General features: G+C 34.4%; 1 protein-coding gene across 2 annotated transcripts in view; it reads left to right on the top strand.

The window, feature by feature from the left end:
- The window catches only part of RGS7 (regulator of G protein signaling 7), a 486,456-nt gene that overhangs the window by 448,430 nt on the left and 11,433 nt on the right, over positions 1-26,593 (top strand). For both annotated transcript variants that reach the window (XM_081300308.1, XM_081300309.1), the window contains exons 11-16: positions 3,224-3,322; positions 4,363-4,424; positions 5,585-5,695; positions 7,442-7,567; positions 12,439-12,625; positions 15,639-15,728. In XM_081300308.1, the coding sequence (XP_081156434.1) occupies positions 3,224-3,322; positions 4,363-4,424; positions 5,585-5,695; positions 7,442-7,567; positions 12,439-12,625; positions 15,639-15,728 (675 nt within the window). The remainder of the gene's footprint in view (positions 1-3,223; positions 3,323-4,362; positions 4,425-5,584; positions 5,696-7,441; positions 7,568-12,438; positions 12,626-15,638; positions 15,729-26,593) is intronic.

Here is a 26,593-nt window from a genome sequence, read left to right as displayed (position 1 = left end):
GGGAGTAGGCAGGAGCAGAGCTGTAGCTGGCTGTGCCTAGACCCAGGAGCCCACTGGAGAGCACAGTAGCTCTCAGTCCTCCTCTCTAGTCGGTTTGCTCTGGTGAGCTGTCGCTACTGGCTTCTTCCACGTGGAGGCAGACTAGGTCACAGTCTGTTCTCTGTTGAAAAATCCAGAAGGAAAGAAAATAGTCTCACACTAGCCCCAATAAGAAAAATACTAGAGATTGTATTCCACATAGGCAGAAAATCTTCTTACACTTTGCACTTTAAAGCTCTATTTTAAAAGTCCATTTGGACTGCTAGACTGCTGTACCAAAATATCTTAGACTGGGAAATTTATAAACAACATAAATTTATTGCTAATGGTCCTGGAGGCTGGGAAATTCAAAAGCAAAGCCCCAGTGCAGAAGACTCTCTGTTTCCTCTATGGCACCTTCATCCTGGGTCCTCTTTTGCAAGGGCGCTAATCCCAATTCTGATGGTAGAACTCTCGTGGCCTCTTCACATCCCAAAGGCTCCACGTCCAAATACCATCACCTAGGGGATTAGGATTCCAACATGTAAATTGGGAGGGGAACACAAATATTCAGACCATAGCAGTCCTCTACAGACAACAAAGGAAAAAAATAGAAGAGAATTTTTCTTAGTTATAAAATGTGAAAGGAAATCATACATGAATAGATTCATATGGAGTCCAATCTGTTTCATTTAATGAATAATTTTTATAACATTATATATGAAAAATGCCTGTTCTAGACACCATGGAGAAAAGGATGTGTTAATCAAGTTAAAACATCTCAACTAAATAGCTGATTTTGCTCACAAATTTCAAAATGAATGTCAAGTTATTGATTTAACTTTCTCCTATCTGTAAACATTAAGACATTGCAAAGACTTCACTCCTTTACCTCCCAGACAGCATTCTGACTAATGAAATTGGAAGTTTCTGGTGTTTACCTGCATGTTAGACAAAAATTAGAAATTCTATAGTAAGCTCAGACCCAGTAGTGAGTTTCCTGGAAGACTTAAAGCAATACCTCCCAATGAACTTAATGAGGCTCACATGAAATGCATGCATTTTGAAATAATAATGGAAATGTAAAGATAGCATGTAACTTAATGGATCTTTTTAGTTTTATGACATCTAATATTGAAGTATTTTTCTAACAGTCTTTTTAATTAATTTTCAAATTAGCCAGAAAATTTACTGTTAAAACTCTCAGCTATCTTGTTTTATAAATGTTATTTATGTGACATGTATATTCTTATTTTAAAAATTTTAACATAATTGAACCAAAGTCTGGACATGGTGACATAGGCCAGTAAATCCAGGTGCTCTAGAAGCCAATGCAGGGAGATTGCAAGTTTGAGGCCACCTTTCTCAGCAACTTAGCAAAACCATGTCTCAAGATAAAACAGAACAAGACAAAACAAAACAAAAACTTTTAAAAAGGGCTGGGTTGTAGCTTAGTGATAAGGCAATACTAGTACTGTAAAAAGAAAAAAAAATAATGGTAAAAAGAATGGAAAGTTTATATCTCAGAGACCTTATTTTCCTTATCAAAAATTAATGTGATACAACTGAAGAAATAACAGGCACTCCAAAGTTCAACTATATAACTAGTGGTCTTTCACTTGCCTAATTTTTAAAAAATCAAACTCAAATGTTATTTCAGAATTCAAAAAGCTGTTTAAGCATGTTCAAATATGACTAGTATCAGTTTATTTAGGCTTTTTCTGCTTCTTCAATGTATAACCTCTGGTATTCCAGGCCTTATGTCTTTTAATTTTTTCTTTATAATACTTATCACAGTTTTAATCATACTTATTTGTGTGATTAGGCAACTTGTTTCCCTGGTACAGGATTGTAAGTTCCAATGGAGGAGGAAGCATATGTGTTTTGTTTGCTTCTATAACCCTTATGCTTAGCACTATATCCAGTATATAGAGGTGTTCAGTAAATGTTGAATGAGTGAATGAATGAGTAAACAAATGAAAAAAAGAGCAGGACAAGTCATTTAGCCCAGTCCTATGAATAGCATATGTTGTATTAAAATGGATGGTCATTGACAGGAAATAGGTTTGAGCTAGGACAAGAGAAAAGATTTATAAGGGCCTTTCTAAAATAGTCTGGAAGTGGATGATCCAGATGATTAAATCCAAGTCAAAGTGTGTTTTTAAAGGGCTAACAAGCAATAATGGGAGCTATAAAGAGAAAAAAACATCTAGTCCAAAGTGTCTAGGTTACAGAGCCAAGAAGTAATGTTGACAGAACACTTAGTTTCGGTCCAAGTGAAAGTAGGTCAGGAACAAAACACATTTGAACTTAGAGATACCCACGAGTTTGTTGATGGGCCGGAGAATGGACTCCATTAAGCATTTGAATCTACCTTCATCTAAATGACAATTTCTTTGCAAATCTCTCTGGAAATGTTAATTTTGCAGGGCTCATGCAGTTTTACTATGCCCTTATCTTTTATTTTCATGTTGAAAGAAGTACTCCAGGACACATCTAATGCTTTGTTTTAAAGTAATAATACTTTGATTTTTTTTTTGTTTTTAAAAAAGCCATTTGGATTCTCTCTTGAACTAACATTTGGGTGACTCATTCAGTTGGGAGAAATTTTTATCCCTCAGTCTCTAGATCTTTCTTTATACTTACTAAGCAATGGGTCTCTCCCTAAAAAGAATCTTTTTAATTAATAGCTCTGATCTTTTGGGAAAATTAATTTAAAAAAAAAGAATTGCAGCATCAAGAATTTGAGGTGTGTGAAGCCTTAGGGGTCACTAATTTTGCATATGTACCCAATGGTGAGACTAACATCATAATGTAAGTAGGTAGTATTGAGACGGAAAGTCAGGGTACTCTGGGTCGTCTGATTATACCATGAGAAAACAAGGCAGCAGAATCTGCAACATAGTCCTTCTTGTCAGTGTTCCATTTCATTCCTATGTGAAAATCAGGTAATTTTTATCTTCTCATGAGTTATTAAATTTCTATTTTATTTTATATCCACCTCTATTTTATTATTGAATCAATACTTATTAAATGTTATGTATTAAATTTTATTTTTGATAGCAGTGCCTTTTGGACTTTGATAGAAGCTTCATTAAATAAATTTTGAGCTACCTTACTGAAGATGTGACGCAAATTTTTTTCCCAGAAATCTGTGACTATGAATGGAATTTTGTCTTAACATTTATTTTTCATTTTAATATAGTCTGTCTATGGTTTACAAAATGATATTAGAAGTCACAGTCCTACCCACACACCCACACCAGAAACTAAACCTCCAACAGAAGATGAGCTGCATCAACAGGTGAGTCAGCCTAGAAAATGACTTTCAAATGATTATTTATCACTATTAACATTTACTATGCAACCAGATAGCAAATGTTCATAATGGGTATTTTAAAAAGTAATTTGTATGGTCACCTATTTCATATAGAATATTTGCAGGTAAAAATGTAATGAAGTTGCTAATGAGAGGACAAGAGATTGGGGACATTAAGTCCCATATCTAATGTTGCTAAGTGATCACCACAAAAAAAAAAAAAAAATTGTGATTTTTATTTGTGTGGTACTGATGTCTTCAAACCTTTGGAAGTTTTTTCTTATCAACACTGGTATACAATCATAGTATATATTGCTTCTTTTCAAAAATCATTGATCAATAGTTTTTGCTTCAATAAATATTTCAAAGCAAACATCAATTTCTAATATCCAGTAATAATTAAATTTCTTGATTGGTTTAATCATCATTCCTCCTCCACATTTTGGACTCTTCTATTATTTTGTTCTAGTATGGTTCATCAATAATGTGATTTAGAATTTTCTAGTGTATTTATAATCACCATAAAGGAAAAGCAATTCAGAAAAATTTTTATAATTTTTCTCTGTGTTTACATCCATGTAAGCATGTGTCATAATTTCATAAAATTATTCTCAAAACACATCTGACTGATGCTTTCTTGGGATAGTCTCAGGAGATAGGATTTATTTTGAAATTATAGTAAAAAATAAAATATACATTTATTTTCTTAATTAAATATCTGTGGGGAATGGATTTGATTATTCACCTTGAATTAATGTTTAAAAACTCCAGAACACTTTTCTAATAAAGTTACATTTTGTTATAGTAAGTAAAACATTCAAACTGTGCTGTTCTTAAGATATATGGTTATGTTTACATTCAAATACATTTTCATTTTTTGTTAATTATTCAGAGTGCTCTGCATTTGTCAACTTTGAAATTTTACTGACAGGATATACACCTTTTTGGAATTGCCCTATGAGAATTTAGAGGTGAAAACTGTGGTGTTGTCATTTGTGTAACTAATTCTCTAACCTTCTTTTCAGATAAAATATTGGCAAATACAGTTAGACAGACATCGATTAAAAATGTCAAAAGTTGCTGATAGGTAAGTAATTCAAGATGTCTCTGTAAATTTAAAAATTGCATGAGACAGTTAAATATGTAGTAAGAACCAACTGTTGGAAGGGGAACTAAGATAAATAATTGGTTTTTGTATTTTCTTTATACACATAGAAAGCTTTCAAAGCATTCATTTGTTCAGTTTAAAGGGAAGCATGATCATTATTGCTTTAAATTCCAAGAGGTTCTATCTTTGTGCAGTCAACAATAAGATACAGCCAAGGAGTTAAATCTTTTCACTTCTACTTAAAGAATTGAACCTTAATTTACTGACTGTTTTTTGGCAACTCTGAGATTCTGTAAATTGATCTGAACATTCACAGTCTACTCTGTTATTGCATGGTTTCAGAATTTGAATTAATCTCAAATTTTAGATTTGTCTTCTTTTTAAAAATCTGCTCTTAATGAAATTCAAATTCTTCACTTTGGGGCATTGCCAAAACCTCTCTCTCCAACTTATTTTCTTTCTTCTTCCTTCAGTTTTTAAACGCAGATTTTTAAATTTTTTTTTTTTAGGGGCAGGTTTACTGGGGATTTAACAGGAGGTGCTTAACCACTGGGCCATATTCCTAGACCTTTCGCTATTTCTATTTTTGAGACAGGGTTGCACTGAGTTGCTATAGTTCTTGCTAAGTTGCTGAGGCTACCTCAATCTTGTGATCCTCCTGCCCTAGCCTCCCAAGCTGGGATTACAGGCGTGTGCCATCATGACCAACTAAATGTAAATGTTTTCTAAAAGTATATTTTTGTCAGTGATTCTCCTTTTGCCTCATTCCTGTAATTAAATTTGGCAATGATTTCCTTTTAATCCCTTTTCCTGGTTAACAAAGGATTGGAACAGACCCTTCCTGCTGCCCTTCAACATGCAGACCTCTTCCATGTTGCTTCATTTTAATGGAAGTGTAGTGACTTAATAGCTCAGGCGTGGGATAGATAAAGATAGGAATCTTTAACTAAATTTGTTCACCAAAAAGCCCACTAAGTTGTTGTGTTCATGTTATTGAAACATGAAAATTGCCATTGGGCTTTATTCTGTAATTGGGAAAGGACTCTTTGACCCAGAATTTTTATATTGCTTCTCTTTCTTTGGACTGGGTATAACTTCAGCCAGAAAAACTGAGGAAATTTTTTTTTCTTCCTCCCTAGTCTACTAAGTTATACGGAACAGTATGTAGAATACGACCCATTTCTTGTGCCACCTGACCCTTCTAATCCATGGCTGTCTGACGATACTACTTTCTGGGAACTTGAAGCAAGGTAAGTGACATTTTCTTTTCCTCACAGATATGTCACTTATTTCAGGGACTGTGTGAAATAGGAAGAACCCTGTAATTGGTTAATTATAATGATGGTTTTACTCTTTACATTTGATTCATGATTTAACATTATCATTCAAGATATTGCTTGAGGTTTTCAAACCCCAGGCATTTGCTTTTGCATTAAGATTTGCATTGTTGACAGAATGCTACTCAGCCATTAAAAAAGGATGGAATCTGTCATTCATGACAACATGGTTGGAACTGGAGATCAATGTGTTAAGTGAAATAAGCCAGGCACAAGGAACAAAAGTATCGTATATTCTCACTCATATGTGAAATTTTTTTTTTTTTTTAAAGTTGATCTTATGGAAGTTGAGAAGTTGAGAAGTTGAGAATGGTGGTTACAAGTGGCTGGGGAGAAAAGGGGTCAGGAAAGGTCCACCAACAGGTTCTAAGTTATAGTTACACAGAAGTAAGTTTGGGTATGCTATTGTACTGTAGTGTGACTATAGATAAAAGTTATGTACTATCTCTTGAAGCAAAATAAAGAGTTCTGAATGTATTTACCATAAAGACATGATAAACATTTGATGAAATAGATGTTTACCCCGATTTACACATTACATGATATATACATGTATTGAAATATCACAGGGTACTCTAATAAATATGTATAATTGTTCATATTTTTATGTATCAATATAAAAATAAATTTAATTTAAAAAAATATTTGCACTGCTATAAAATTAGAAGTACAGGTTTCTAGCTGGATTAGTCAGGTTTCAGATCTTCAGTTCTTGAAATTTAGCTCATGGCTATTAGCTTCTTTGAAAATCCACATAGCCAAAAAGGCCCATGTATTCAAGCAAAATAATGCTAAATCCCTATTTACTTAATCAAGCTTAATACAAGTATACCTTTATAAATTCAGTTTTAAAACAAAATGAACTCACCATGAACACACTAAAAAACAAACTGACTTATGAAAACTAAAGCACAATTGTATAGGAGAAGCATACTATATCAATTTGGGCAGTCATGCAGAGATCATTGCATGTCTCTTTATACAGAGAGGATTAGTACTCTAACCCTTCTCAAGATTGCATTATAGACCTTCTTTTTCGTCCATATCCAGCCATGGATCTTAAACACTTGATGAGTCCAGACTCCTCAGCCATAATTTATAGATTTTACATATGAGGAACCTGGAATCCCCCAAAAGTCATGACTCACCAGGAATAGGTCACATGTTTAATTACAGCAGAGTTACACATTAGTATGTCATTTTGAATACAAGTGCATTTCACACATACACCACCAGTACATTCCCCCATTATGCATTTGTTAGTGGTTAAGAAATGGGGCTCTAACATAAGACTGTCTGGATATTTGCCCCTTGTTACTTGTCTGACATTGGAAAGTTATAACTCTCTTCATGCCTTCATTTCCTCATCTATAAAATGGGAATAAGAAGAATGTACTTATAAAGTTACTGGAAAAATAATTAATAGGATAATTTACTTAGACCACTTAGCACCTAATTCACCTAATAAAAGTAAGATATTGATGTTACTCTTATAATACACCATGATTTTATTAAGAACCATCAATCAGATACTTATTTTTCTTCTGAATGATCAGTTAAGAAATGGAATTTTAAAGCATACATGATTTTGAGGACAAATCTAATAAAAGAAAATAGGAGTTGTACTGAAAAAATTATATTTGGCTTTATCTTCTATAGCAAAGAACCGAGCCAACAGAGGGTAAAACGATGGGGTTTTGGCATGGATGAGGCATTGAAAGACCCAGTTGGGAGAGAACAGTTCCTTAAATTTCTAGAGTCAGAATTCAGCTCAGAAAACTTAAGGTAAGACACACTGCTTGATTCTTACACCACAAGCCAGAGCAACACTCTCTCTGATGTTGCATTATTTTGGACTCACGAAACCAATTACATTTCTGCCAACATCGTAATGATGTTATGAACACATTGAATTTCTGCCATCTAATGGAAGGGAAAAGACAAAAGCTGTCCATTATTATCAATTCCTCACAATAATTGACTTTTACACTGTCTCTGGATTTTTAACTGTATAAGTGTAGTACTTGTGAAATGAACTCTACAAAGAAGCGTAGCACTTAGAGCCATGTATGGTGAAGTGGAGAATGGCCAGTGGTATTTATGCTGTTAAAACATATCACCTATTTATCAATTCTGACCTTCTGTGAGTATAACTTCTCAAGTAAGTTGGAGAAGGGAGTCAACACTATGTCAAATATTTTGAGACAAAGCTCTAGGGCAGCTCATTTACTTTGCTCATTTAAATACAGCTTCGCAACAGGTAAGAGCCCTGAAGAGCTGTTAATGAGGCAACACATGTGTTCTGCTCATTGGTTGTAAACATCATTCTTATGTATTTTTAAATTTTCTAATTTAAAGGGCACCTGAAAATATCATTTTTAAAAGGAGACATTAGAGTGGACTTTAATAGTTCTGTTTAAGATCATTTAAATGAGTAATAACTTTTCACTACAAGAAACTCTTTTTGCATGCGTTCTTTAATTCATTATCCTTTTGAGACCTCATACCTTAGTTTTACTTTCCCATGACTTACAGAGTCCTGTGAAATTCATCTATTTTCCTTGGAACTAAGCAGTGCCAGGCATTGTCACATTCTTTTCAGGAGATTTAACAGATACTAATAACAAACCATTCAGAAATATGTAGAACATTGACAGATGTCTCTTGAATGGAGCAGAATGCCCACAAACAGAATCTGGAATTTTCTATGAGTGCTGTCATGCACTGTTGGGAAGCACTTTCCAATTCTTGTTCAAGTTTATGGGAATCCTTTCTAGCCGGGCTTTTGCAAGACCTGCAATTTAGCAATTATAGTTTTATTGGGCCTGCTAATAACACTTTGTATATCTAAGTCATATTACTAGTTATTGAAGCAAGAATGTATACAAAATAAAGATAAAAGGATATTTTTAGAATATCAGAGAATGGGAGGGTGAATTTTGCTCTAAGTTTTTAAAAATATGATGACATTATAATTATTTGTGATGAGGAAATAAGTAACATGCCTTACCAGCATCACCCAGTCACAACAGAAAATGATGGATGTTTAGATAGGAGGAGTATTGGAGAATGCCTAACCTGGAGTTAGACATTGGCAAAGATATACTAGGAGAAATGTCTTCCAGGCTGAGAGCTGTTGATAAGAAGATATCCAAGCAAGAAAGGAAGAGGGAAGAAATTCTGGGGCAAAGAGAGTAGCATGTGAATATTCTGCTTCACACATGAATTGAATCATTGCCCATTCCTTAGTTCAATCAAGCCTTAACCATTTCTTGTCTTAATTCCATGCCATACTGATTTCCATACTAAATAATTACATATAAGAAATATTCAATATTTTTATGTATGTATACACGTATAAATACTCCTTGAATATCTACTATATACCTATCATGTTTCCTTGCTAAGTATAGATAAATGACTTACAGAATGATATAACTGCAGATAGAATTTCAAACTTCTAACATACACCAGAATATGTTTTATATCTGCTACCTCTGTGAATCATATTGTGCTACATTTATTTGCCTTTCATTATTTCTGATCATCACACATCTAATAATCCCAACAATGTAAGTATTATTGGCTCACTTTAGAGAGAAACAAAATATGTCTGAGCTGGTTTTACACCTCATGCAAACTCATATTGCATGTAAGTAGCATTCTTGGTTTTTTTTGTTTTGTTTTTTTTTTTTTTTTTTTTTTTTTTTTTTTTTATAAACCATTACCAAGCTACTGTCCACTGATTCCCAAATCTGAGCCCCACCCTGCTTTCACCTACTATCTGAATCACATGCCAGGGTCCACTTAGCCAAGAGGACTATGAATTAAGTACATTTAAGTACATCTTTTCTAAGCAGCAGCAGCCTTCTAGGGACCTACCGTTCATGGGAATGTGCCAGTGACATGAGCTTTTTCTTCAAACATTAGAACAGGAAAAAAGTGAAGAAACCCTGCTTATCCATAACCACATGTTACTCAAATACACCCTCTGCTGTCTACTGCTATGTGTTTTGTTCATTCCCTTTTCAGGCAGAGCTCTAGCATAAAGCACATGCTAAAGAAATATATAAATAGCATGAATTTTATCATTGAGTGCCTGAAAATATACCTGGCATTTGTCAGTGGCCTTTACATAAATTTATATAATTTAATCCAATGGAACTTCACGGAGATGGGCATTGTTATTCCATTTTATTGAGGAGGAAAGCAAGACTTCACTTAAAGACATTAAAACGTTTCCTTAGATTCCAGCTACTATTAAATTTAAAATGTAGGATTTTAAATGAGCCTGTTCCATTCTACTAAGCTATTAAAACAATTACAGCAATGATGGGATAAGAAAGGCAATGATGCTCTTAGGGAGACAGTGGGAAGGAGTGGTTATGAGCCTGACATCTGCTACAGATTTTCCAGAAACAAAACCTCAGCTATACCACTAATGGAGGACAAGCTTAAATAAATTACTTAATCTTCATATGCTCAGTTCCTCTTCTAACGCAGGGGAAATAATAGCACCTAGTTTATGGAGCTGTGGAGACTAGTTGAAGATACAGATTGATAAGTATATGGTAAACAAGTACGTAGTACCTGTATCCCGTATCAGTGTACGTGCTATTACTAACATCTCTACACTTTGACAGTTTTTTCCTTATTTCCAGGTCCATTTCATTTCAGATGTCGCTATATCTCAAAGAGTTTTCTTAGACCCCACCTTTACAACCATGTGCTAGCCTTAGCATTGGGGTTTCTTCCTGTTCAGCATTCTAAGACTGACTGGCCTATACTCTTCCTAAGAGCTTCTCATGTGCTTCCTGGGATTCTGGCCTTTGAAGTGGTCTTTTTTCACTACTAGTTCTTTGACGACTGAGACTTTCTTTTGATTGATGTCTTCAAAGTATGCTGAAATCAGCTTAAATGAGCATCAATTCCAACACTCATGCAGCCTCAGACTGTACATGGTATATCCTATTGGACTTCACAGTATGTAAATATGTGTTTTAGGAAGACAAGTCTTGCTCCTTCCTTTCTGAAAGTAATAATGGCTGTTTCATATTTAAGGCTTTGTCCACATTGGATTATCTCTGTAACAAAACAAGAGGGAAATGAAAACTAAAAAATCAATAGTCTGAGTAGTATTTGATACTCTTAATTGTAATTCAAGTGACTTTTTACTGATTTTTTTAAAAGAGAGAGAGAGAAAATTTTTTAATATTTATTTTTCAGTTTTCGGTGGACACAACATCTTTATTTTATTTTTATGTGGTGCTGAGGATCGAACCCAGCACCCCGCGCATGCCAGGCAAGCATGCTACCGCTTGAGCCACATCCCCAGCCCACTGATTTCTGACCTTTCATTAATGCCCATGTTAAAATTTAGTAGAAAGGAAGGTACTGCTTATCACTTTGTGCTTCTCCTGACTCTGCAGCCTCAATTTCCTGCACTTCTGTAGTTGGATTCTCCATTTCATGCTCACATATATCAGTAGAATGATATTGTGCCTGTTGGGGATAACAAGCTTCCCAGTTCCTTTATCACATATTTTTTTTCCATTTACAAATTATTGCAATATGAACTTTAATCTTTTCAAGATTATTTCTAGATCCAACTGAAATAACCTAGATAAACTTTTTAAAAATTAAACCCATAATTCACCGTGGTACCTTCTCATTATGCTTTGCTATTTGCTTTTCTCAGCCGTAACACACTTCAGTGTTCCTTCAGCATAAATGTTCTCTATATAAACATACATTCAGAAGTAAACCAGTATATATTTTTCTGGCTTCTAAAATGCTCTGATGCCTCTGCAAATTTAAGTCTTTCACACAATCACATACAAAAGCTTGTTGCGCTGTCACTCTGTAACTCAATGAAATATTAAAATTAGTTAATTGCCTGATATTTCCTGCTAGAGCATTTTCTCATTTTATGTCCAGGCCTCTTTTAATTCCAGGAAAGTTTTGTGGTAATTTCCCTACCAAGCAGAGCAGGAATGCCTCTCCTGGAATGGACTAAAGATCCAAAGAATACAGAATAATATACTACTTTAAACACAAACCCCCATTAGAAGCTCTGTGAGCACACCTTCCCTTCTTGTTTTTCTTCCTTTCTTTTTTTTATATTTATTTTTTTAGTTTTTTTAGGTGGACACAATATCTTTATTTTATTTTTATGTGGTGCTGAGGATCGAACCCAGTGCCTCACGCATGCCAGGTGAGCGTGCTACCACTTGAGCCACATCCCCAACCAGAAATCAAGTTCTTTTTTTGGTAGGGGAGTGGTACTGGGGATTGAACCCAGGGCCTTGTGCATGTGAAGCAAGCACTCTACCAACTGAGCTATATCCCCAGCCCTAGTTCCTCTTCCTTTCTAATAAAAGCTTCTCTAAAAGTGCTACGTTGCTTCAATAAAGTTAGAGCTCAGATTTGGTTCTAATCACAACCAAGTAAGAGGTATTCCGTATTTCTTTTCAAAGAAAATTTTTACCTTTGCATATAACTTATGAGGAAAAGCCAATACAGGTCTAATATTGCAAGCCCTCAGAAAGTGAATTTTCTGTTAAGAATCAGGATGAGGTTTATGATGAGTAAATATTACAAGAATTTTTCAGATTATAAACCATTGAAGTAAAAGCTCAGTGTCACATTTTGCATAGATTCTGGCTAGCAGTGGAGGACCTGAAGAAAAGGCCTATTCGAGAAGTGCCCTCAAGAGTTCAGGAAATATGGCAAGAATTTCTGGCTCCAGGAGCCCCCAGTGCCATCAACCTGGATTCCAAGAGTTATGACAAAACCACACAGAACGTGAAGGAACCTGGACGATACACATTCGAAGACGCTCAGGTTGGTACACAACAGGCCTCATGTCACAGAAGCTCTCCTGGACACAGACAGTGGTGAAACTTTCATTTTATTTTCATTCTTGTTGGCAGTTATTTTTAATATTTTCAATTTAGGTGGTTATATGCAAAATAACTCTCACTGATCTACAAAAGAACAAATGTATTTTAAAGTAACTATTTTTTTAAAATCCTGGGAATTTTTTATAAATTTGAATAGGTTTTTATAAGAAAATTTCATGAAGAAACATACTTGAAGTATTTGAAAAGTTTTACTTTATTTTCTTCCTTATTTGGTACCCAGTATTTCAGTAAACATTAATGGTGACCCTCACCTTGGTACCATACATTTCTGTGTCTTCAATATGGAGATTTTGAGATTCTCACATGCCTAGATTATTCAGTATTTATGAATGGTCATTTCAAAATTTGCTTAACCTTCTGTCAAACAAATTTTGTCTTTGTTGAAAAAAATTAAATAAGAGATCAGGCATTTGTTAATTTTCCATCGACAAAAAAGGAAATTGATTTTAACTTCTAAGATAAATTTTTGGTGTTCTCTTCTCTGAACCTTAGTTAGAATTTCTACTTCCTCCAGAAAAGTATTGGTGCTTAGAAAGAAAACTGAAAAATAAGAACATGTATGCTTTGTAACTTCTTCTTTTGGGGGAGGGGGGCACTACTGGCATTGAACCTAGGGCTTTGCACATTCTGAATAAGTGCTTTACCATTGAGTCACACTCATGGCCCCTACTTCTTTTAAAATGAATATTAGCTCTGAAAATTTTCTTGTTTTTAATATTACTAACATAATGAACTGATAGTGAGATACACAAATGTTCTTCCTTATTTCTATTCTTGGTAGAAAATAACTTTCTTCTTGGCTCTAGTTTAAAGAAATGAACCAATGTGTAGTAAAATAACACAAATTTTAACAACTAACTGAACACCCCCATCCCACATGTCTCAGCCATGGTCTCCTCTGTAAAAATAATTACATTTTACAGAGACACATGACAGAGAGCAGAATGAAAATTCTGGTCCTAATGATCACTTCCCTTGTGATTTATCTTTCTTTAGGTTCAAGATAAAATGTGGACATTTTTCTATAAAATGTATAAAATGTTTGGAATGCCCTTCCTGAAGTCTTTTTTTTCTTCCTGAAGTCTTAAACAGAATATTTCTTTGTTATCTGTGCCATTGAAAAATATTCTTCCTTAATAGGATCCCCAATAAAATGAAAAGGAATATTCATCTATAGGAAACATTACTACCAGATCTTAAGACTCTACTTTTTTTTCCAATTACGCTCAGATATTTAACTCGTGTGTGTGTGTGTGTGTGTGTGTGTGTGTAGCCAAATGTGTGTTATCCTGTTGTTGAGATGCAATATTAGAAATTTCTGCTATTATGTGAGAAGAAATGTGATGTAATGGTTAACAATGAAGACTCTGGAGCTAAATTGCCTGGGTCCTGATCTGAACTCTGCTGGGTGACATTTTAGAAATATTGCACATCTCCACACTTCAGTTTCTTCATGTCTTATATGGACATAATATTGGTCACCAACCTCTTTCGGGCTTTTTGAGGATTAAATTAACTAACATAGGCCTGTGCTTGCTAGACGATTCCCTGGCCTATGCTTATGTATATTTGAGCATTTATTGTGCATATCCCAAACTCTGATAAGCATTTATCATTCCTTTAATCCTCATAACAATAATATATTATAAATTAGAGAATTAAGAATTGGAGAAATGAATAAATTGATCTAAATTGTAGTTGTTTATAAGTGGTTGATCTTAAGAAAGGCAGGATCTGAATCCCCAAATGCTTAACTTCAAAACCAGGAATTATTTTCTACTTTTAAATAAATTCCAATACACTTCCAAATTTACCATGTTCTAAAAGCTCAACCTTGGCTAGATCTTGAGGTTTAATCATGACAGTCATTTAATGATTTCTGAATAACTTCAAATTATTACTGGTGTGTTAAATGAAAACCAAAAGAGTCATTTTTTAAAATATGTATTTTCTTCAAAGAAAAGATTCAGACATCCAGGTGACTCTCAAATAGCTTATATATTTGACTGATATTTCTCTAGACTGGGAAGACTAAGGAGCATTTAATCTTTCTTGAATTACAACAGACCAGAGCAGAATCATTCAGGAATAGATCAAGTATGAATCAGATGAATACAATTTTTCTTTGTTTGACTTCTTTTTCTACCAGCATTCATCACTAAAATAGAATGGGTACTGGGAGTGTAGCTTGGTGGTGGAGCACTTGCCTAGCATTTGAAAGGCCCTGCATTTGCTGCCTAGAACTGGAAAAAAGAAAACCAAAATCGAACACTGCAGTTTTATTGCAGATGAGTGATCTGATATTTACCTAATCTTTCTATGCATGGGTGAGAAAAAAAAAAAAGAGAATGAATTTGGAGACTTAGCAATTAAGTATCACCAAAAACAAATTTTTTTTGGACTTGAGCTCTGACCCAAAGTAGGTGTGGATGACAATTTTCCATGTAATTTGTATCAAGGAGATGATTCATCTGGACTGTCTGTATCCTCCCAGTAAATGTGGAGGCCAAAGGTATCTAGGATGATTACTCAGTCTTGACTTCACAACATCTGCTTCTGGCCTGGAGTAATTTTAAAAGATAGCAGACTTATTTATATTCTCAAATGTGCTAGGTATAAATCAACAGTGTGATTCAAAGTTATTTCATTACTTCCCATTAACCATTAACCAGATTCCATCTTTAAAAAAGCATGACTGGATGTGATTTTCCTCCTCAGTAGCTCCCAAACCAATTAAAACATGTATCCATGAATCAAATAATGAATCGGAAGATATAAATGTCCTGTAAACATAGGTATTTTCATTAGCATTGTCATTACTATGATTAGCTGCCACTAAATTTGTTCTTTAACCACATTTTATGTTCTTATCATAATACTTCACTTTTCCTGAAAAATAATAAAAAAGCACCTCAACCATTTTATCTTTTCAGGAGCATATTTACAAACTGATGAAAAGTGATTCATACCCACGTTTTATAAGATCCAGTGCCTATCAGGAACTTCTACAGGCAAAGAAAAAGGTATTGGTTCTTTCTTGAGATAGTTCTCAGTTATAATTATTTGGACTAATTGCCTCTGCTTGGCCCAGGGTATCAAACTAATGGTAAGTGAACATACTTCAAGACCCTCCCCTAATCCTTTCATTTTATAAGGGCCATTTAAGTTGTTTTTGTTTTTGTTGGTTGGTTGCTTATTGTATTATTTTTTGTTTGTTTCTGCAGATGTTCTTGCTTTATAAAATATATGAGAAACTGTTTTCATGTTTCATGTTAATCTTCTACATGCCTAGTTTAAGGAAATCAAATATTATAATAAATAAAGTAACAGAGTCAAAAATTTGAAAGGGGCTTTATTTGGAAAGCTTGAATGCATGTTCACAACTAAAAATAGACCTACTTTTTTCAATGATAGCTGCCAAAATGTAGTTATGTTTTCATTGTCTCTTGGCATTTATTCCAAATTACTAAGTATCCCTGTGATGAATTTTACACACTTTAAGATGGTAGCCAAGCACATATGGAGAGAGACCTCATTATTCAATTAATGCTTCTAATCAAAGTCTTACTGTTTCATAAGTCCTAATGTGATCAATATAAAAGATTATACAACATAAACATAAACATTATTCATTGCTTTTTAATGTTAAAATAATCCATAACTTATTGAACTTCTGAGATTAAATTATACCTTTGTGTAATTCATGCATTTAGTCTAATGAGATTTTTTTTAAGTGCATTGTTTTGCATCTGGAAATAGATATTCTGTGTGCCCTGTCCAAATACAGCAGACATTAACCACATGGAGTTGTTTAAATTTTAATTTTAATTAATTAAAATTGCATAAAATTCTAGCCAAATATCAAGTGTTCAATAACCAAAGCTAAAGGTTTTAGCATCAGGCAGTGTTGAATAAAGTTTTCATCCTTATGGAAATGTCTATTCTACAGCAATGCTTTACAGATTTAATAATGTTATCTACAAAAATTTAGCCTTGACAGAAAATTATGAGAAAATTCCAAATACATAACATGAAATTTTCGAATACTTAAGCTTTGCAAATGTCTGCATAAAAGCTTCACATATTTGCTTAATTTGATTTTACTTGGAATCATTCCATTTTGTTTGCATAAGAGCTTTTGGTGTTTAAAATAAAAGCACTAATGAAAACAGTGCCCAGATCCTGTGGCCAAAGGCCTCCTTTGGCAACTCTCCTACCTTCGGGGGCCTGTGATTTAGAATATGGACTTAACATTGCATCATTTCATCATTCTGTCTTTTTCTGCTCTGTTTTTCTTGCTGCTCTTTTTTTTTTTTTAATGTTCCCTTACTTCCCTTCACTCTACCCCAACCCACACATATAAGTCTGGAAACTCAATGGATCGCAGAACATCTTTTGAGAAATTTGCACAGAATGTGGTAAGTTTTATTTTTTGAGGAATTACAAATCATTAAGTCCAATGAAATTTTTGCAGCTTTCCTATTTCTAGAGCCATTACCAACCATGCATTCTTAGATGTAAAAGCAAAAGTATTGCCTTTATTCAAATAGAGAAATTCATGCTTATCTTTCTGTCCCAGCCCTTTGTAGAATAGATAAAGATGTCACACATGAACTATAATTTGTGTCAGACTAAGATTTGGAAAGAAGTGTGCAATATGATATATAAAATGAAGGAACTAAGAATTTTTCCTTATATTTTTGTTCCATGTATTCTTTTCCTTATTAAAGATAATGCATGCATTTCTACATTCTTACCTTAGCTCTTCCTTAGGCTTAAAATATTAAGGACAAGAAGTGTTGCTGGGCACAGTGGCTCACACGCCTGTAATCCTAATGACTTGGGAGGCCGAAGCAGAAGAAACGCAAACTGGAGAATAGCCTCAGCAACTTAATGAGGCCCTAAGCAGCTTAATGAAACCCTGTCTGAAAATAAAAAAATAAAAAAGGTGGTTAAGTGTTCCCTGGGTTAAATCCCCAGAAATACCCCCCACCCCACCACCCAAAAAAAGAACAAATGTTCTGTGCTTTCTACCTCTGTGGGGAGAAAAAGATCTTATATGCATTTTAAAGCCAAAGACTTGACATGAATGTTGGTTGGTGACAAGATAACGCCCCACCACAGACCCACTAGCATGCCTCTCCTGTTATTTATTTTTCATGAAGGTGTTTGCATAAATCATTCAGGAAACCAGTAGCTTTCCCACTAGAGTTTTCTTAGTTCCTTGCGATGTGTTTTGGTGATATATATTTGTTTGTGGGATTCTTTTTTATTTATTTATTTTTGTATTGTGCCAGTGCCTTTGGAACTTTCTGACATTGTATAAGCTCAAACTAAAGCCTTCAACACATTTATTTTTATAGGGCAGAAACATCCCTATTTTCCCATGCCATAAAAACTGTACACCAACACTGAGGGCCAGCACTAACCTGTTATGAAAAGAGGTAGAAAAATCTTGGTTTATACTCAAGTTTGTCTGCACTGTCTGTTGAGTTGTGTGGTTAGCTCCATGCTGCTGTGTGTGTGTGTGTGTGTTGTGGCTTTTGCTGTGATGGCCAGTTCAGTGGAATTATGTGTGTTGAAATATAAGCAAACTAGATTCAACAAAGATGTGGTTTTTGTTTTCCGTTTCCTTTAAGGATCTTTGTGGTGGGGAATGTCAGTTTATTTTACTTTTGAATTATCATTGTGACTGTACACAGAGTATTTGAAAGGCTTTAAACAGTAATATATATATATATATATATATATATATATATATATATATATATATATTACTGGACATTTGATGTGACTGCATGAATTAAAGGGATGGAGAATTTGAGATTCCAGGAATTGATCATACTATTAACTTAATAAAGTTTTGACTGGCTTTATTGGAATCTCTGTCCCTTAATATAGAATTTTCTTAAATATGCCTTATAAGTCACCATGCAGATAAAGAAAATATCAAAAAAAAATTCCCCTATGATTTTTCTGAGAAAAGTAGCTACAACATATTGCAAGGTACTCTGTGTATTGTTTAAGAATTATTTCAAATTACTCTTTTTCTAATGTGATGTTGAGAGAATACTGTTCATGAAATTGGAATGGAGGTTTCTGTGATATACTTAAAAATTAGTAACACAACTTGGGAAAGATGGAAAACAGGAAATAAGAGGCTTGTCTTCAACTTCAACCCAATTTCAACACATTTCCCAACTCTTAAAATAGTACCACATTGTCACATACTGCAAACCTTAAGAAAGAACCTACAAGAAATAAGACGAAATCAGGGTTAATCAACCACACCTTCAACCAAAATTCAGACAAGTGCCAACTATATTACAAACATGGTGCTATATGTTGGGAACATGTGGAAGGAATAGACCTTGATTTCAGAGACACCTAATAGAACAACAAAATACTATGATATACAAGGAAAAGATAAACTCCATTTGGTTTTTGGGTGGGAAGAGAGGGGTCTTATGTAATCAGAGAATTCCCAGAGGAAGTAGCATTTAACTGGATGAATAGGACTTCACTAGGCCAAAAAGAGACAAAACTCTATTTAAAAGAAGTTGGAGAAAGGCTAAAAGGCAAAAGAAAAGGAAGTTGATTAACATTCTCACACACACACATACACACACACACACACACACACCTATGCATACAACATACAAATGCAACATACAACATATAAATAACATTCAGAAAACCTTCATTTTTTTTCATCCAGGAAAATAAAAAGTGACATTTTTCACTGAATATTGTGTTTTCATATAGTTCTGAAGAAGTGAAGAACATCAGAGAAGCTCTCTGAATTTCCCTGTTAGAGTGTTCTTCCCCTATTATTGTGACTCTTAGGGTCTGCAGTGGTCACAGGATCCCTACGCATCTCTGTACTAGGTTCAATAGGACCCCTTTGCAGGATCAATAGAATAATTCAAAGACAACAAAAGAATGGATGATTTTATTATAAGGAGATAGACACGAGATAGAGTTTACATTAAAATACCCCCATGTGAGGATCACCCTGGTAGACACAGGGAGGCTACACAACAAGGACAGTATCCAAATCAGAAGTGGAATAGGGAAAATATGGGCAAACAACATGTGCAAGTATGTATGGAAGGAATTGTGGGAAAATGTGATAACAACACACATTCATGGGTACATGCATTAGGCTCTGCTGCAGGACACTGTATTATTTAAACTAATTTAACTGAATCCACATGCTAACTCTGCAAGACAAGTATCATTACACTCATTATTTTATCCATTGCATAGGCAAAAAACAAAAAAAAACTGAAAGTTTAGGCGAGGTACAAAATTTTCCCAAAAGAAGCCCACATTGACCCAAAATTTATCTTGTTCCTAAATTCTCTCTCATTCTGCTCATCCATCCTGCTGCTCCTTGATGCTCTTCCAACCACTATAAGATAAATAAATCCTGTCACCCAGTGATAACCTCCTCTGAAGCTTGATTCCATTTCAAGTTCATGCCTTTTTTAAGGAAGCTTATTTATACGTTTCAGTATAAGCATTTCTATAACCTGGGAAAATTAAAATGTTATCATTGTTACAACCTGGGTCATAAAAATGACATCCAGAATTAAAAATTTTTTTATTCCAATTTTTTCCGACACACTAGTGTTACCCAAATTAATAAACTCCTACTGGCATAGAGGATAATTATAGCAAATAGCCAAGAGCTACATGGCATTTTGGATAGTCCAAGGACTTCCATCCCTCCTTGTTTCTTTTGTTGAGTTGTTGTTTACATACGCAGCAATCCTGGTGAAGCAGGTGTTCCCTCGTTTTCACAAATGAACAAACGGGGGAACAGTGAGGTCAGGTCACTCCACCAATATCATTGAGTCTTGAGTGTTATAGCCAGGCCTGGAAGCAAATTTTTCATATTTAAATCCATCACTCTTTGTAGATTACTTTTATTCTTTCCATTATGCCCAAAACAGGCGGGATAAGAATAATTCACATTTGTATAAAGCCTTCACCTTGGCTTATTGTCTTGAAAAAAATTCTCATTTCCTGTGACTTACTGTCTTATTTCTCTATTTTCTTTGCCATTGAAGAACGTCTGTCTTTCAAAGGTTACTCTGTCCTTCTTTCACATTAGGTTGACCTCATTCTCTTATGACAAAGTGCATGTTCTTTACTAATTATAAAACCTGTTTTCTTCCTCCTTCACCATCATCATATCCAACACCATTTCTTCCATCACCAAACCATCATAACATCTGTTTGCCACATAAACCTTATAGAGAAACAGCAAATAACGGGGATGCAGGGAAGGATTTATCAGCCATGTCTTCTATCAAGTGCCAACTGTATGACTCACCTCCTCTCTTTAGTTTGTGTGAAGAGGAAATTAAGTCAGCTTGGTTTTTGGCTAGAAAACTAGGAGAGTAGAGACGAATGCTAGGGAAACTTCATGTTGAACTTGCAAGAATTCACTGATCCAACCTCTTTTGGGGAACAGTTTTCATAGAAGGCAATCATCTACAGAGCCTTTGAAAGAATCAAACCAAAGCTCTGATGGCCTTGTCTGTTTCCCCTTTGTATTGGTACGCTTCTGCTAAACTGAAGTGCTCTGAGCTTTTTAATTGTGTTATGGAGACTGCGATGAATCACCAGAAATGGTGGAGAAATCTGCAAAAGAACCTTAACAGAAAGAGTAGGTTGACTCCAAAATTAATCCATCCAACTCTGCTGTTGGGCGTATAGGCCCATTATGGTAGATAAAACTATGTTGTAAAATCAAATCCGTACTTACCTCTATGACCCAATAAGCTAAATATTATAGAAACAAATGTAAATATAAATCTCATAACCTGTTTGAAGTATTAAAAATACACAAAACTTTTTTTTAATTTCAGGGGGGTTAAAACAAATTAAATTATTTAAGTCCATTGTGGAGTCATGGATAAAGATATAGGCTTATTAGGCAGGTTTTTTTATGAGTGGTAAAATGTGATAAAATTAACATGGGCCTGGGAGTTTAAGGAGTTTTATTTAAATTTGAATCTTGTTTCACGTCTTCTTCTGATGTGACTTTTTAGAAATCATTTAAACTGCTGAAACTCTATTTTTCCATCTATAATCTCACTACTCATTTATGGTTCCAATTTGCACTTAAATATTTAAGAAACAGGATTATTTATAAGTATTCTTTATTATTTGAAGTGCATTGTAAATATTTTCCAGATAATGTCATATTCTCTCCCATGATTTTACTTTTTAACCACAGAAAAATTCTTTGAATGAATAGACTTGTACATTTTTCTAATCCCCTATTGATGGACATGTAGTTTTTCCCTTATTTGTTTATTTATTCATTGCTATTATAGATCTAAGTATAATAAACATTTTTCAACTTAAATATTGATATTCTTCTAACAATATAGTCATAAAATTCAATTGTTTGGTTAAGTAAAATGCAGAATTATAAGGGAAGAGATATGAATTTTTCATCTCCCACTCATCTTTATTTTTATGGAGACTAAAGAGTATACATCAGAGGAGAAAAGTGAAAAACACACTTTGCATTACTGATTTCCAAAACTACTTGTGATACACATTCATGGAACACTTCCCCTGCCAAGTGATTCTTGATCTGTGAAGAATTGTAGTCACTTTTTTTTTTTTTTGGCAGGGGGAGCTTATATTGTTTTTAAAACACTGTCAAAGACTAAAGACTGTTTCTAGTTTCTGGTCAAATTATTTTTAACTTGCTTTTTATTAAATCTAGCATAAAACTTCCTTAATGACCACCAAGATCATAAACTAGGAGGCACCTTTTTCATCTAATATAACCAACCCCCATGAATAATACAGATGCCAAATTTGGAAACACAGCCCCAGAGCAGCTATAGAGCCATGCTAGGAGCAGCGCTGTGCTCTGCTCTGCTTGTGTGGTCCCCTGGACTGCCCATCCCTGACACAATTGGGCTGGGTCTTGGCTTCTGTCTAGGACTGAGCCATGACCCTCCTGGTTGAGTCCTTTGGACTCTGCTGTTGGGCGTATAGGCCCATTAGTGTAGATAAAATTATGTTGTAAAGGATCATGGAGTATCTAAAAAGAAAATGTATAATCTTACTATTAAATTTGTTCATTATGAATGATACCACTAGAAAAAATTGATCAGGTAGCCTAGGATCTACTCACATGCTGTATTTACATCATTGTTTTATGTACATGCCATTGTACTAGTTCTAGACCATATCTATCAACATATATAAAGTTTCGATAATGTGACAGGTTACATGCTACTCTTATGTATTTAAAAAGACAGCTTGTTGAGCTGGGGGTTTAGCTCAGTGATAGAGCTTTTGCTTAACATGTGTGAGGCCCTGTGTTTTATTCTCAGCTGGAAAAAAAATTGTTTTTAAAGACAACCTGCATATTCTTACTTTCATTTCCCATGATAACAGTTTCTACCACAATGAAGTAGAGACAAACCTTAGAGTGTTTGAAAAGGTCATTTCTTAGATTGTATATATACTAATGAAGTTGCAGCATGGCAAGCCCTCCAGGAGGCTAGTCAGATTCGTGATCTACATAAACACCCATCATAATGAGCTTGTCTGCTTCACGTAAACATCCATCATAGTACACAAACGTATTGGGAACCCTGAGAGGGAAAGTTCTGATTTCCCCTCTATGCTCCGTGAATTTACTTTAAGGATGATTTTGTACATATTCTTTTCCAGTGAATTGCTGTGGATTTTAATGCTTGGGATTGTAGGTATGTTAAAATATACACAAGCTATATCAAAAAAATTCCTACAGCACCTTAAATAAAAATAATTTATAAATCAGTCATTGGATTTGCCCTCCAGATATTACCAGCAATACTGAAAGTGAGTCTACTGAGGGATGAAGTATTTTTTCCTCTTTCCTCTTGTTATAGATTTGAAACCCACTGCATCTATCATTTTGTTGTTGACAGATATGGCTATCCATCTTATTTTATTGAAACTGGTTGTGGTGATAACTTGCCTGAGAAAACAATTTTAGTTTCCCTGCAGCATGATGTAAATTGATTGGTGTTAAATGTATCAGATCAGGTAGCCTAATTTAATTCAGATGATATATTTTCTCCAATAGCATCATTAGTTTTTAAATTGTCACTTACGTTTTATAAGCTGTGAATCGTATAGTGGTTTTTGGCCATGGAGACTCAGTGCATCCCTGAGGGTTCCTAAGGAATGCCAGTGAGATGTCAGGCAGACAGCCCCTAGTGGGAAATGTCACCTTTGATGATACATATGCCAGAGCCAAAAGCTTAAATAGCATTTCCCAAAGTATTCTTTAATGAATATGAAGCCCCAAGTTTATGGTAGCAGCCAAGAGACCTCAGCTACAGACCATCCTGACAATTTATAGCCCAGTGGCCAATGTAATTATACTTAATTTTTGACCAGCAGAGACCAATATTAAAATAGGGTATGACAGTTATTAACTTTTTAAAACACAGTCTCTAAACTGCTATATTATTTCTGGAGGAAAAAAAAAAACGTTCAACTGTTACTTGTTTTACCTCTTCATATAGTAAACTCTCAAGAGAAAACAGGCTGAGCACTATGGTGCATGCCTGTGATCCCAGAGACTTGGGAGGCTAAGGCAGGAGAATGGCAAATTCAAAGCCAGCCTGAGCAACTTAGTAAGACCCTGTCTCAAAATAAAAAATAAAAAGAGTTGAGAATGAATGTAGCTTAGTGGTAGAGCAGTGTTCGGTTCAATCCCTAGCACCAACAAAAAATAAATAAATAAAGCAAAACAAAAAGAAAAAAATTAATATACATCAGGTACTTTGTTCTCTGAAAATATATAGACAAGACATAGTCCTGCTCTTAGGAAGCATATACCCATAAGAGGACAGACGGGGATGCTACTAACTAATACACCTAAGTGTGTTTTCTCTTGTTAGGAAAGTTAACTATCCAAGAAACAGAACTAGCTTCCCAGTAGCTTCTAAATCATGATGATTTATCTTAAAGAAACACAGATTAGTTAGAGATAAGCAGAGATAAGGCCTGAGCAAGAGACCTGCCCAGAAACTAGGCGGGAAGCTAGCCCTTTAGGCGATAACATAAAAGTGACACCAGAAAGGTCTGAGAACCCAACAATTCACACAGGAGTTCTGTGGAGATTTTAAGTCTGAAGAGCAGAGCACAGAAGAAGGTAATCAAGGATACAGGCTGAGTTCTGCATTTACACATGGACCATCTTGATATGTGCAGTAGATGAGAATGGAAGGCAGGGATAGGAGGACAAGTTTTCAGGATCAACAGCTGCTGCTAGAGAATACACATTAGATGATAAGGACAAAAATCTGGGTGGTGAAATAGGAAGAAGTGAAAGAGGAAGACTTGGAGCACCCAGAAAATTACTAGAACATTATTAAGTCAGATATATTGGAAGAAAACAGGAAAATAAACTTCAAACTGTCTCAGAGATCTTAGGAGTTATATTATACAACAGTTAGCACAATATTTTGCATTATCCCTTTGATTTTATTTTATTTTTATTGAATTATTACTCAAATATGATCTAAACCCCATATTAATGTACAAAATTGTAACTGCATAAAGTAAAAAGATAAGGGAGTATTTTGTATGCTTATTTGATAGCATAAGCACTACAACTTTGGCAAAGTACTTTGCATATAGTAAACTCTCAATATAAATCTCACTTTGGTGAATTAAATGTCACTGAACACAATTGAAACAAGTCAGAATTTTATCAATGGTCTAAGAGCAATCCATTCACATATTCTTTTTATAAACTTGTTTTATGTAGCCAGAAAAAATATCAATGGAACTTAAGTAGATAAAAATTGGACTTATTAGGATGTCAAATTTAATTTCTACTAAAAGTAAAATCATATAGTAATTATTTCTAATTATGACTCACTTACTAGGCAGCTCTATATCATCACCAGGCCGCCTATTTCTCATTTTCTCTTTCTCATTCTAAAGCCACATGTAATATCTTATATGTTCATCATCACTCCTTTTTGAAACATTTTTCAGAAAAGAAAGTCAACTTTAAACTAATGACAAGATGTGGATGCAATTTTCACTGTTCCATAATCTGTGCTAGTACTCAAAGCAGGTAACATTAAAACAGCCAATTGACAATAGCTAGGAAAAAAGTCATCTTTCTCTAAATCACATAGTCTATAAGCATGGGTATATTATACGTGTATCTACAGATACCCTGCTACTTTTTATATGCTGTTCGAAGATACGATGAACTCAGATTAAGCCAAATTCCATGTACCCTGCACTGTATTTTGATGGCTGTTATTATTTTTCAGGATCAGGACTTAAGAGTAATAAGAGAAAACACTGAACAATCCCAATGTAATAATTATACTTAATTTTTGACCAGCAGAGACCAATATTAAAATAGAGTATGACAGTTATTGAATTTTTAAAACACACAGTCTCTAAACTGCTGTATTATTTCTGGAGAAAAAAAAATGTTTAACTGTTACTTGTTTTACCTCTTCACGTTATGCAGATTTTGCTTTGCTCCCCGATGCCAACTCCTGCCCCTATAATAGGGATTGAACACCAGGCCTTACACCTGCTAAGCAAGCACTCTGCCACCAAGCTACATCCTCAGCATTTGGCTTGTTTATTAAAGATCTTTTTATTCTAGTCTATTCTCTCAGCAATTTAAAAATTACCTAGTAAACATGGCTCAGTTACTACAAGGTCAAATAATAATCACCCATTAGCAAGAGTGTTCACTTGAAATATACATATTAATATCTAGCAAGAGCATGTTATAAACTCCAGAAGGAAAAGATTATTGGGAATTCTTTCACTTTTCTAATTTTAAAACTTAAACGTACTTTTGAGGAGATATTAACAA

Source organism: Spermophilus citellus (assembly GCF_964194105.1).
Source record: "Spermophilus citellus genome assembly, chromosome: 6".
NCBI classification, from domain to species: Eukaryota; Metazoa; Chordata; class Mammalia; order Rodentia; family Sciuridae; genus Spermophilus; species Spermophilus citellus.
The sequence above is the reverse complement of the archived record's forward strand: the minus strand, read 5'-3'. Positions and strand labels throughout refer to the sequence as shown.